The sequence below is a fragment of the Rhinopithecus roxellana genome, chromosome 12 (genome assembly GCF_007565055.1).
Source record: "Rhinopithecus roxellana isolate Shanxi Qingling chromosome 12, ASM756505v1, whole genome shotgun sequence".
NCBI classification, from domain to species: domain Eukaryota; kingdom Metazoa; phylum Chordata; class Mammalia; order Primates; family Cercopithecidae; genus Rhinopithecus; species Rhinopithecus roxellana.
In genome coordinates this window covers 44067760-44082371 of record NC_044560.1, presented here as the reverse complement: position 1 = coordinate 44082371, position 14612 = coordinate 44067760, and the positions used below count along the sequence as shown (strand labels likewise).

The 14612-nt window shown below is 35.1% G+C and overlaps 2 protein-coding genes across 4 annotated transcripts in view; both read left to right on the top strand.

Moving 5' to 3' along the window:
- RAVER2 (ribonucleoprotein, PTB binding 2) overlaps window positions 1-14612 on the top strand; it is a 94180-nt gene that overhangs the window by 44118 nt on the left and 35450 nt on the right. For all 3 annotated transcript variants that reach the window (XM_030913395.1, XM_030913396.1, XM_030913397.1), the window contains exons 5-6: window positions 461-587; window positions 13784-13869. In XM_030913395.1, coding sequence (XP_030769255.1) covers window positions 461-587; window positions 13784-13869 — 213 coding nt within the window. The remainder of the gene's footprint in view (window positions 1-460; window positions 588-13783; window positions 13870-14612) is intronic.
- On the top strand, window positions 12109-12456 carry LOC104668073 (40S ribosomal protein S26-like). The gene has a single exon (XM_010370707.1). It carries the CDS (start codon window positions 12109-12111, stop codon window positions 12454-12456), a length of 348 nt encoding a protein of 115 aa, XP_010369009.1.

Sequence of the window (14612 nt, the reverse complement as noted above, 5' to 3'; positions counted from 1 at the left end):
ATCTCTTGGGCTCAAGTGATCCTCCCGCCTCAGCCTCCCAAAGTGCCATGATTACAGGTGTGAGCCACTTTGCCTGGCCAATTAAACTTTAAATCAACATTATAAGAAGGCTCTTCGGTAGTATCAAAGTATTCATATTGTGTTAAAAAGTTATTAATAACTTCAGATTCCCTTGTCATCCTTCTATTTGTATGATATGATGAGACTCATTGTACTAAATTGTCAGTCCTCTTAAAGCCAGTTGGTATTTACTTGAGACATTCTATGAGGATTTTATGCTGTATGTATAATTGAGAACTGTGGTAGAGAGTATAAAATAGATATATAATATAAATCAAATTATGTTTATCATAAAATAGATCTTGTCAGATGAATGAGAATTTCTAGAAGAAAGCCTTTGAAATTATGTCTTTTGTACTTACACTTGTTCTAATGTTTCTTATTTCTATATTCATTGCAGATGCACAGTAATCAAAAGGGCTTACTTCCAGAGCCAAATCCAGTACAAATTATGAAAAGTTTAAACAACCCTGCCATGTTGCAGGTTCTTCTACAGCCCCAGTTATGTGGACGAGCTGTTAAACCAGGTATGGACATGTATGTATACTGATTAAAGAATGTTAGCATGAAGTTAATTTTTTCACATGTGAAATATGAAAAAATACATTTATTTGTGAAAAATATATTTAAATTAGTATGAAAATTTAAAAATTTTTCTAGGACCTGCTAATGAATTTTAATCAATAATCTGAGGTGATATATTTTGACTATTTTTGATATATACAAACTGCTTATGTGGTTTTTTTTACTATTAATAAATGCTAGATATCAAACCTTCTGTTTAGCTCTTAGTAGACATGAATTTGTAGACCAAGGTAATAGTTAACACACTACATTGTTATAACCTATATCCACAAAGAATTAATACTTTTCTATGTAATATTTTTAGCAGAATTATTTTGTTGAAAAGTGCCAAATTTTTGTTTCCTCTTTGTTCTTCCCCTTTTTGTTGTAAAATTGTTCCACTTTGTAGAAAATGATGAAAACATTATTATTTTCTAAGTATTATGCAAATCTTTATAATATCAGTATACATTAAATATCTACCTATTTAGTATTCTTTAGTAAGAGCTTACCTTCTGTGCATTCTGAAATGCACAACTTTTTATGTACAAAAATGTCTGTTTTAGCATTATGAGGAAATGAATGCCTATACAGTGGTCTCCCCTCATCTGTGTTCTTGTGTTCCACAGTTTAGTTACCTGCAGTCTGAAAATATTAAGTGGAACATTCCAAAAATAAACTACTTATAAGTTTTAAATTGCATGCTATCCTGAGTAGTGTGATGAAATGTTTTGCTGTTCTGCTTCTCCTACCTTGGCTATGAATTATCCCTCTGTCCAGTGTACCTGCTCTGTATATGTTACCCACCCATTAATCACTTAGTAGCCATCTTGGTTAGTTATCACATCACCTGTAATGGTATTGTAGTGTTTATGTTCAAGTAACCCTTATTTTCTTTAATAATGGTCCCAAAGCACAAGAGTAGTGATGCTGGCAGTTTGGATATGACAAAGAGAAGCTGCAAAGTGCATCCTTTCAGTGAAAAGGTTAAAATGTTTCCAACTTAATAAGGGAAAACAAAATGTGTGCTGAAATTGCCAAGATCTACAGTAAGAATGAATTTTCTATCCATGAAATTGTGAAGAAGGAAAAACAAATTTGAACATAGCATATATAAGGTTTGGTACTATTTATGGTTTCAGGCATCCACTGGGGGCCTTGGAACATATCGCTCGCTGATAAGGGGGATCTGCTGTATTCAACATTTAAGTTCAGAGCAAATATGTATGGAGCAAATATATTAAATACATTTATTATGTTTTCATCCTAACTGGTCTCACACCAGCTCACCTGCTGCAATTCGATTCTGGCACTAACTACCTAGAGTTAGCACAGACCCCACAAGTTAAGAGCTCAATCTTCCATATGGCTACCCTCACTTTAGACCTTGACGCAAGTTCAGGGGATTTTCCAGGCCATGTGCACTTCTGACCAGCTAACTACAAATTTGGGAGTTCCCACAATGCCCTCAGGTTCAATAGTTCAATAGAATGGCTCACAGAACTTAGGAAAGCACTATGCTTATGAGTACATAAGGACACAGGCAAGGGAAGATACACTTAGGGAAAAATCTTGGAGGATCTTGAATACAGAGCTTCTGTGTCCTCTACCCATCAAATCAGGCCATGTCACCCTCCCAACACATCAATATGTTTTCCATCTGGGGATCTCTACTGAACTTCGATGTCCAGAGATTTTATTGGAGTTTCACTATGTTGGTGTGATTGATGGGCCCCATGATAGAACTCAGTCTCTACTTTGCTTCCATTCCCTGGAAGTTAGAAGGTCAGGCTGATATCCCATGGTGCAAAGCTCCACCTCTCCTTATAGAGTTGGTCTTTTGGCACAGCCAGCCCTCATCCGGAAGCTATCTATGGGTCCATAATGAGTTCCCTCAGTAGCATATCAAAGACACTCCTGTAACTCAGGAAAATCCAAGGATTTAGAGTCTCCCTTTCAGGAACCAGGGACAAAGGCCAGTCAAATTATTTATTATACAACAGTATTCATATTAAGTACTTCATATAATTATTTGTGTGTAAGAAGCAGCTTTGGTAGTTTTCTGGCTCAGGCTATTATGCAATTAGATATCTCTTTTACAGTTTTAATGGTATAGAGATACGCTTTTTTGTCTTGACAACATGAAGGATTAGAAGCTTATTACTTCCCAAGGCAGCCTATTCCCTGGTTTGACAGTTTCAATTACTGGAAAGTTTTTATATTACTAATATAAGCAATTTGTAGCCACTTATTCTGGTTCCGCCTCTGAAGAAATACAGGATAAATGTATTCCTTCTTGCATAATAAAAGCCTCCTAATATTTGAAGACAACTACCGTGAAACCTCAGTCATTTTTTATTTTCCCTGTCTTCTTTTCTCCAGACCAGTTCTTTTTTTTACAATGCAACTTTATTAGTAAAATAAATTTCGAGCAGAGCCCCGATATATACCATAAATGTAAAAGATGTCAATTAAACGGATGAACCATTGTCAATCCATATATTTAGAAATGATCAAATCTAATGTTTTCCTTTTTTAATATGAAAGCAAACATAAACAGAGATGGTGTTTTTTTCTGCAACTCTCTTTTTATGCATCTTATATCTCTTTGCAGATTACAGTTCTATATTTGACTTTCCATAACATGTCACAGGACATGTGCTTTAAATCCCCCACAAGTTATTCTCTTGTAGGTGTAGTCTAGGTCTTCCGGGTTGTCCCAAAATATGATGTACACAGACACAAACATATTCTGTAGATTGGTTTTGGTTAGCACAGAATGCAGTGGGATTTCCTTCCTATTATCATTATATTTCCCTTAATGCAGTCCAAGATTATGTGTTAGTGTCTAAAGAAGCATACCACATTCTTAGGTCTTTTAGAAAGTATCATCTGCCTCTTTGGACTCTGGGCTATCTTTACTAATTCCTCTCAAGTATTATTTTTGTCTCTTCTTTTCATCTAAAACTAAATATTCTCCATTCTGCTGTTCTACTCAGATTAATGTATGGCCATATGGCAGTAGGCTTCTTTATGCTTAGTGCTTTCTCAATTTTAAGTAAGATGTTTGAATATTACACTGATGCAGAAGTTATTTCATCAAGCATAGCTTTTTCTTGTGTGGGGTGGAAAGGGAAGAGGATTAAATCATTGCCTCACTTGAGCACATACATAGCTGGAAAATGTGTGGAAAGTTTCTTGATGTTGAGAAAAAGTGTCTTGTTAATCAATAAATTCCATTTATTTTCCTTTTACTATGTCCTTTACTGTATCTTAACTGTAACCTTGCTATATCCTGAACTCCTCACAGAGGCCTTCTCTGAGCCAACTAAATTAATGATAAAGAATTGTAATTCTTGGCTGGGCGCTGTAGTTCACGCCTATAATCCCAGCACTTTGAGACACTGAAGTGGGCAGATCACCTGAGGTCAGGAGTTCAAGATCAGCTTGGCCAACGTGGGGAAACCCCATCTCTACTAAAAGTACAAAAATTAGCTGGGCATGGTGGCATGCACTTGTAGTCTCAGCTGCTCGGGAGGCTGAGGCAGGAGAATGACTTGAACCCTGGAGGCGGAGGTTGCAGTGAGCCAAGATTGCACCACTGCACTCTGGCCTGGGCAACAGAGTGAGACACCATCTCAAAAAAAAAAAAAAAAAAAGCAATTATAATTCTTATACCCTTGCCCTGCTTCTTTATCATTGTATAATTTTAAAAACAACTGACATATACTATACATGTACTTGTTTATTGTCTATTTCTACCACTAAAATGGAAGCTCCAACTGCTATTAGATTAATTTCAGTCCCAGGTCCAATTTTGATTATGTTACTCTGACCAAGCTGATCTTTTCTCTTCAATCTAGACCTTTTAACTACCTTCAAAAATATAATAAATATAATTGTTCTAGACTTTTTTCTTTATGTGTGTACATTCCTAATTTATTATGTAATCACTCGATAGTATAAACTGTATTTTTAAACAGCTTTAATTGAGATATAGTTGATGTACATTAAACTGTAGGTATTTGAAGTGTACGAATTGATATATTTTGATGTTATGTATATATTCATGAAATCGTTACCACAATCAAATAATAGACATATAAATTACCCTCCAAAGCTTCCTTTTGTGCATTTGTAATCCATCCGCTACACTCTCCCCAGGAAACCACTGATCTGCTTTCTGTCACTACAGTTTGTATTTTGTAGAAATTGGTATAAAAGGAATCACACAGTCTGTACTGTTTGGCTTCATTCACTTAGCTTACTGTTTTGAGATTCGTTCATGTTGTTACATGGATTAGTAGTAGTTTTTCTTTTTATTCCCGAGTAGTATTTCATTCTATAATTTGCTTATTCATTGATTTGTTGATGGACATCTGGATTATTTCCAGTTTGAGGCCATTACAAATAAAATCTCTATGGACACTTGTGTACTAGTCTTTATGCTTTTATTTCTTATGCTTTTATTCTCTTTGATAAATAACTGTCTGTGGAATGGCTGAGTCATATGATAGATATATGTTTAAGTGGTGAGAAACTGCCTAGCTGTTTTCCAATGTGGTTGAGCCATTTTACGTATTCACCATCAGTTTCTAGGGCTCCAGTTTGCTCAGTATCCCTGCCACTACTTGATCTGTTGGTCTTTTTAATTTTAGCCTTTCTAGTGGATGTGTATTGCTCTCTTACTGTGGTTTTAATTTGAATATTTCTTTTGACTAATGATTTTGAGCACCTTTTATTGTGCTTATTTGTCATCTTTATATCTTTGATGATATGTCTTTTCAAATATTTTGTACGTGTTAAAACTGAGTTGTTTGTCTTCTTATCAAGTTGTGAGAGTGCTTTTTAATTTTACATACAAGTAGTCTGTTGGATATATGGTTTGCAAATATTTTTTAACAGTGTCTTTTGAAGAGCAAAATGTTTTATTTTGACAAAATCCAATTTATTATTTTTTCTTTTATAATTTGTACTTTGTATGTCATATTTGAGAAATCTTTGCCAATTTCAGGTTTTCTAAGATTTTCTTGTATGTTTTCTTGGAGAAAGTTTTATAATTTTATCCCTATATTTAGGTCTATGATCTATTTTGAGTGAATTTTAGTTTATAGTATGAGGTAAGAGTCCAGATGTTTTTTGTTTACATATAGTTATACAGTTATTCCAGTATCATTTGTTTAAAAAGCTTATGTTTCATTGAATATTTTGACATTTGCCAAAAATCAGTTTACCATATATGCATGAGTCTATAACTAAACTCTGTTCATTGATCTAAATGTCTGTCTTTATAACAGTACTGTCTTTATATCAATACTGTCTGTATACCAAAATACATGTGTAATAAATCCTGAAATCAGTGTAAGTCCTTCAACTTTATTCTTCTTTTTCAGAGTTGTTTTGGCTATTCCAGGTTCTTTGCATTGGCTTATAAATTTTAGAATCAGAGTGCCAATTTCTATGAAAAATGTCAGCTGGGATTTTGATTAAGATTGTGTTGATTTGTATGCTAATTTAGGCAGAATTCACAACAATTCTGAGGCTTCTGATCCATAAGTATGGTATATCTTTTCAATTATTTTGAGGCAATATTTTATTTCTCCCAGTAATGTTTTATTGTTTTCAGAATATGAATCTTATACATCTTTGGTCAGATTTATTCACAGTATTTCATATTTTTTGATGTTATTTTAAATGGTACTGCTCTCTTAATTTCAATGTCCTATTGCTTCTTGTTAGCATATAGAAGTATAACTGATTAAATACATATTTATCTTATATCCTACAGTCTCGCTAAACTCACTTATTATTTCTAGTAGGTTTTTGTTGGGATTTTCTATGTAGGTGATTATGTTATCTACAAATAAACACAATTTTACTTCTTCCTTTCCAACATATATGGCTTCTATTTTTGTCCTTGCTTTTTTGCATTAGATAGAAATTCCACTGTAATTGTGCATAGAACTGGTGAGAGCAGACATCCTTGCCTCATTTCTGATCTCATGGAGAAGGCATTCATTCTTTGATTATTAAGTATTATCTTAGCTAGAGTTTTTTCACAGATTTCTTTTATTAAGCTGGGGAATTTACCATCTATTTCTAATTGCCGAGTTTTAGCATGATGATTGCTGGAATTTGTTGAATGCTTTCTCCATATATCGAGATGATCATATACTTTTCTATCTGTTAACATGATACATTACATTGATGATTTTTGAATGTTATATCAACCTTTTATTCTTAGGATAAACCTCACTTAATCATGGCATATTATAATCTTTTTTATATATTGTTGAATTTGATTTAATAACATTTAGTTTGAAATTTTTGCACCTATGTTTATGAGGTATATTGGTCTGTAGTTTTCTTACCTTGTAATGTATTTTCTGGTTTTGTTATGCTGCCCTCATGGAACAATTTGGAAAATATTCCCTCTCTTCAGTCATCAGAAGAGTTTGTGTTCAGTGCTATTATTTCTTCCTCATATGTTTGGTAGAATTCGCTAGTGAGATCAGCTGTATTGAATTTTTTAAGGAAGATTTCTAACTACACATTTAATTTCTTTAATATATAAGAGCTATTTCAGGATATTGTTCTTCTTAAGTGAGCTTTACTAGTTTGTATCTTTCAAGGAAATTATCTATTTTATGTAAGTTATCAAATTTATTGGCATAACATTGTTCATAGTATTCCCTTATTATTCTTTAATCTCTGCAGGATCTATAGTGATGGCTCTTTCACATTCCTGATATTTTTGTCTTCTCTCTTCCTGATAAGTCTGGCAAAAGGTTTATCAATATTACTGATTGTTCCAGAGAGCTGGCTTTTGTTTTCATTGACTTTCTCTGGTTGTTGTCTGTTTTTTATTTCATTGATTTCCACTTTATTTCCCTCTGCTTACTTTGGGCATATGTTGTTCTTCCTTTTCTGGTTTTTTAAAGTAAAACTAGGTTATTCACTTGAGACCTTTCTTTTAATGTGTTTAGTATTACACATTCCCTTCTAAACACTGTATCTCACAAATTTTGAATGTTATATTATTTTCATTCATTTCAGAATACTTTTTGGTTTCCATTTTGATTTATTTGGTCCATTGGTTATTTGTAAGTGTCACTTAAGTTCCAAAATTTGGAGATTTTCTAGGTCTTTTTTGTTACTGATGCCTAATTTAATTCACTTGTAGTCAGAGAAGATACTTTGCACAACTTAAATTTATAAATTAGAATTTAGACTTGTTTCATGGTTCAGAATACAGGCTATATTGGCAAATATTCCATGGACACTTGAGAATAATGTGTATTCTGCTCTTACTGGATGTGGAGTGTTCTATACATGTCAGTTAGATCAACATGGTTGATAGTGTTCATGTCTCCTATATCCTTACTGATTTTTTGTCAACTTATTCTATCAATTATACTGAGGAGAGGATGGGGCATAATGGGAGTCCTAGCCATAAGCTAAGGGTAAGAGCAGGTAGGCAAGATGCTATGGACATTTTCAGACTGTTTTTATTCTGATTGTTGTTTCTGTTGTTGTTATAAACTGGAAGATACTGTGTTCAGTAAAAGCTGTGAAGAAAAATATATTTCAATGTTTTATAGTAAAATGCAATGATGATCTGAAAAAGAAGAGGAGTTGTTGAAATTTTTAATCATAATTTTGGGTTTGTCTGCTTTTCCTTTCAGTTCTGTGAATTTTGCTTCATATATTTTGAAGCTTTGTTATTTGGTGCACAAACATTTAAGATTGTTGTATCCTTTTGATTAATTGGCCCATTTGTCATTACAAAATGGTGATCTTTATCCCTGGTAATATCCTTTGCTCTGGATTTTTTTATATTAAGGTAGCCACCAGCTTTTAAAAATTAATATTAACATATCTATCCATAGATGTTTATATGTTTAATAAAATATATTTTAAGTTGCCAAGTGGGTTTGTATTTTCTTTTTTTTTTTTTTTTTTGAGGCGGAGTCTCGCTCTGTCGCCCGGACTGGAGTGCAGTGGCCAGATCTCAGCTCACTGCAAGCTCCGCCTCCCGGGTTTTCGCCATTCTCCTGCCTTAGCCTCCCGAGTAGCTGGGACTACAGGCGCCCGCCACCTCGCCAGGCTAGTTTTTGTATTTTTAGTAGAGACGGGGTTTCACCGTGTTAGCCAGGATGGTCTCGATCTCCTGACCTCGTGATTCGCCCGTCTCGGCCTCCCAAAGTGCTGGGATTACAGGCTTGAGCCACCGCGCCCGGCCTGTATTTTCTATTATCTTGGAAAATCCTTTTCTGATATTTGCCTTGTTACTACTAGCTACTTCATCAATAATGTGTGACTTTAAAGTAATGTAGTTTTAAAAATGTTTTGATATCTATTATTTGTGGTTTCCATAACAGTTTTTTGAGGGAAGAGACTTCTATTAATCTTGCATAGATAATACATCTAGAGCTTTGTAATTTAGATGTATTTCCACAGGCGGTCATTAATTTAACAAGAAGGGATGTGTCTTAAAAGCTCTGCTTTTTGTACTTCAACTACAGAATTAAAAAAAAATTAACTCCTCCACTCAAGTTTTTGTTGTTAAAAAATTTTTAATTGACATGTAATAATTATACATATTTATGGGGTACAGACTGATAGCCCAATATGTGTATATAATCTATAATAATCAAATGAAGGTAATTAGCATATTAACCACCTAAAACATTCATCATATCCTGGTGTTGGGAGCATTTAAAGTCCTCTCTTCTAGCTATTTGAAAATATACAGTAAATGTTTGTTAACTTAGTCACCCTACAGTACTATAGAACATGAAAACTTAATTGTCCTATCTAGCTGTAATTTTGTATTCATTAACCAACCTGTCCCTATCATCCCCTTTTGCCTTCTGTTCCCAGACTCTAATAACTATGATTGTACCTTCAACTTCTATGAACTCAACTTTTTTAGCTCCTGTATATGAGGGAGAACATGCAGTATTTATCTTTATGTGCCTGACTTGTTTCACTTAATATAATGTCCTCCAGGTTGCTGCAAATGACCAGCTTTCCTTTTTTCTTATGGCTGAATAGTATTCCATTGTGAAATGTACCACATTTTCTTTATCCATTCATCTGTTGATGGGCACTTAGTCCATATCTTGGCTACTGTGAATAGTGCTGCAATAAACATCAGGATGCAGATATCTCTTCAAGATACAGATTTCCTTTTCTTTGGTTTGTTGTTGTTTGTTTGTTTTTTGAGATAGAGTCCCACCCTGTTGCTCAGGCTGGAGTGCAGTGGCATGATCTCAGCTCACTGCAACCTCTGCCTCCTGGGTTCAAGTGATTTTCATGCCTCAGCCTCTCGAGTAGCTAGGATTTCGGGCGTGCACCACTGCACCCTGCTATTTTTGTGTTTTTTAATAGAGACAGGGTTTCGCCATGTTGGCCAGGCTGGTCTCGAACTCCTGACCTTTAGTGATGAACTCACCTCAGCCTTCCAAAGTGCTGGGATTATAGGTGTGAGCCACTGCACCTGACCATGATTTCCTTTTCTTTGGATAAATATTCGTTAGTGGATTGCTGGATCCATATGGTAGTTCTATATTTGTTTTTTTGAGAAACCATCATACTGTTTTACATAATGGCTGTACTAATTGGCATTCCCTCCAGCAGTGTAAGAGAGTTCCCTTTTTTCTGCATCCTCACCAGCATTTATTATTTGTTTGTCTTTTTGATAATTAGAATTAGCCGTTCTAATTGGTGTGAGATGATATCTTATTGTGGTTTTGACTTACATTTGACTGATGATACTGATGTTGAACGTTTTTTCGTATACTTGTTGGTTATTTATATGCCTTCTGAGAAATATCTGTTCAGATCCTTTGCCCATTTTTAAATTGGATTAATGGGGGTGGTTTTTCTTTTTATTTTTGCTGTGAATTGCTAGAGTTCTGTGTATATTCTAGATATTAGTCCTATGTCACATGAATAATTTGCAAATATTTTCTCCCATTCTACAAGTTATACGTGTTCACCGTATTGATTGTTTACCTCATTGTGCAGAAGCTGTTTAGTTTGATAAAATCCCATTTGTCTATTTTTGATTTTGTTGCCTGTGCTTGTGAAGTGTGACCCATAACATCTTTGCCCAGATCAATATCCTCAAGTGTTTCCCCCATGTTTTCTTCCAGTAGTTGTACAATTTTTAGTCTTGCATTTAAGTGTTTAATACATTTTGAGTTGGTTTTTATATATGGTGAGAGATAAGGGTCTAGTTTCATTCTTTTGCATATGAATATTCCATTTTCCCAGCATAATTTATTGAAGGGGCTATACGGAAGTTATTTGTCTAAGTCTAGTAATATTTTCTCTAATTTTCTACACTTAATTCCCTATCACTTGCAGAGGAGTTATTTTCTGTGTACCAGTTTTCCACTCAGAAATGCCTTTTTCCTCATTGAAGTAGATAATAGAATTCTGAATGAGTCCTCTTCCACATATCCTCAAATTATCGTAACTTTCCTGAAATTATGCTAGAATGAAATATTCCCTCCAATCCTGCATACTCTGGGCACTTCCTCCTTTGCTAGAGAGAATATTGAAAACTGTTGAATTAAATAGTTTCCTATGGTTGTCTCACTGGTATCATTCTACTCCTGAAAACCAAGAAGTTATATCATTCTTGTCTTCTGAGGCAGTCCCAATGTAGACTTAGATGGATACTAAAAAATTTGGTTAGAATGAGGATTTATTTCATTCATTTATTTATTTCACCTGTCATAGTACAGTGTTTTTTTATTTTACTACATATATATTACAAGAAGATGTTACCAGTACACTAAGTTTGTATATTATATATATATATAATTTTATGTATTATTATTTTGAAATGGAGTCTCGCTCTGTCAGCCAGGCTGGAGTGTAGTGGCGTGATCTCAGCTCACTGCAACCTCCGCCTCCCAGCCTCAAGCAGTTCTCCTGCCTCTGCCTCCCAAGTAGCTGGGATTACAGGCATGTGCCACCATGCCTGGCTAATTTTTGTATTTTTGATAGAGACGGGGTTTCACCATGTTGACCAGGCTGGTCTCGAACTCCTGACCTCAAATGATCCTCCCACCTTGGCCTTCCAAAGTGCTGGGATTACAGGCGTGAGCCACTGTGCCCAGCCTAATTTTGTATATTATGATTATTCCAGTTATTTTACAATAGTTAGATTAAATTTCTTCATATATTTTCTATCTCATGGTCCTTTTTGTGTCTCTATATTATCTATTCTAAAAACATCCCCCCCCCCCCTTTTTTTTAAAGTGAGAGCAAGTTTATTAAGAAAGAAAAGGAATAAAGAATGGCTTCTCCAGGCCGGGCGCGGTGGCTCACGCCTGTAATCCCAGCCCTTTGGGACGCCAAGGTGGGTGGATCTCAAGGTCAGGAGTTCAAAACCAGCCTGGCCAACATGGTGAAACCTCGTCTCTGGTAAAATACAAAAATTAGCTCTCTTCGGTCCGTGCTTCCAAGATGACAAAGAAAAGAAGGAACAACGGTCGTGCCAAAAAGGGCCATGGCCACCTGCAGCCTATTCGCTGTACTAACTGTGCCCGATGCGTGCCCAAGGACAAGGCCATTAAGAAATTCGTCATTCGAAACATAGTGGAGGCCGCAGCAGTCAGGGACATTTCTGAAGCGAGCGTCTTCAATGCCTATGTGCTTCCCAAGCTGTATGTGAAGCTACATTACTGTGTGAGTTGTGCAATTCCCAGCAAAGTAGTCAGGAATCGATCTCGTGAAGCCCGTAAAGACCGAACACCCCCACCCCAATTTAGACCTGCGGGTGCTGCCCCACGTCCCCCACCAAAGCCCATGTAAGGAGCTGAGTGCTTAAAGACTGAGATAGACTATTATCTGGAGAAAAATAAAATGGAAATTGTACTTAAAAAAAAAAAGTTAGCTGAGTGTGGTGGTGAGTGCCTGTAATCCCAGCTACTTGGGAGGCTGAGGCAGGAGAATTGCTTGAACCCAGGAGGCCGGAGGTTGCAGTGAGCAGAGATCGTGCCATTGCACTCCAGCCTGGGAAATAGAGTGTGACTCTCTCTCAAAAACAAACAAACAAACAGAATGGCTGCTCCATAAAGCAGTGGCATGGGCCACTGGTTGCCCATTTTTATGGTTATTTCTTGATTATCTTGATTATATGCTAAGCAAGAGATGGATTATCCATGAGTTTTCCAGGAAAATGGTGGGCAATTCTCAGAACTGAGGATTCCTCCCCTTTTTAGACCATATGGAGTAAATTTCACATGCCGCCATGGCATTTGTAAACTGTCATGTTGCTGGTGGGACCGTAGCAATGAGGACGGCCAGAGGTCACTCTTGTCGCCATCTTGATTTTGGTAGGTTTTCGCCGGCTTCTTTATTGCACCCTGTTTTATTAGCAAGGGCTTTGTGACCTGTATCTTGTGCCGACCTCCTGTCTCATCCTATAACTTAGAATGCCTAACTTACTGGGAATGCAGCTCAGCAGGTCTCAACCTTACTTTACCTAACTTCTATTCAAGATGGAGGCACTCTGATTCAAACATCTGTAACACATCCCTGCCTCCCTTTTGTAAGTTTTCTGTTCTAAAAATATCCCTTTTGAAACGTACTCTGGTATTTAGGCTCTTAGACTTGATTATGAGTATTGTTCCCATTTATTCTTTTTATGTCTGTGTACAGGTTTGCAGTTTCTTTTGATTTTTTTATGTAAATATTTGTGTGTACATATATTGTCTTCTCAATTGGATTTTATGTAAGCTTTTCAAGGACAAGGATTGTATCTGGTCCCCCACTCCTACCCTCTGCCAAAATGCCTGAAATACCTAAAAAAACACTGAATAAATAACATGGGTTCAAATGAGTATTGTGCTTATTAAAAGGTGGATATGTTTTGTTGCACTAAATTCTAGAGAAGATTAAGCCTAGGTTTGGAGTTTTACAATTATGGCAGAAGGCTTTTGAATTTTAAAACAAATTCCAGGGTTGAATCTCAGGGAAAGGTGCCTGTCACTTTTGACCAGTGACAGAGTCACTATGTCATTGACCTTTCAGTGGATTTGTTAATAGTTTAAAGAAATGAATAACCCTTTTCGAAGCTTGGTTTTTAAAAATTTTTAATTCCGTATATATTAAAGTTTTTACTTTTATTTTCTTAAAGCCGTTCTTGGAACACCTCACAGCTTGCCACATCTGATGAATCCATCCATCTCTCCTGCATTTTTACATTTGAATAAAGCACATCAGGTACATAAATAACATTAAGTACTGAAGCTTTAAATATTTGGAGTGAATATCTTGTTTGTTCTTGACACTTAAAGTTCTCAAGAAATTAAATGAGTATTTTGCTTTTAAAGAAAATCTTTAATAAGTATAGCTATGTAAAATTATAACTTAATGAGTACATCAGATTCAATTAAGCTAACCAAAGCAGTAGTTATATACCACAATAAATATTATTGATTCCAATTTGTATGGCATTAAGAAGGAAAGTGGTATATTTTTTCTAGATAATAAATCAGTTGTTCAAAACAGGGCTTCTTATGTGGTTTTAACTCAAAAAAGTATTTCTAGAAAGAAGATATAAATGAACAGTAACTCTTAATTCCTAAAATTTAATGAATATTATAAAAAACAACTCATGTATATGAGAATAGAGTATATGTTTCCTATCTTTTTTAGATAAATATTTTAAATGTGTGTTTATAGATTTAAATGTCCATAATATTAGTGATAAGCATTACTCATTAATTTCAGGTACTGTTTAAGAATATAGAATTCTAATTACAAATCATACAATATATAATAGATGCTTAATATAAGTTGAATGAATGAATATCTGGTCCTAAATCCAGCTTTTATTTTTCATCCTTAGAATCTAACACAGGACTTGGTGATACATTATAGAGTTTTTATTCATTCATTTACTCAATGTATTTTATTGAGTATCTGACATATATGTATTAGACATTGTGCTAATCATTGAGGCT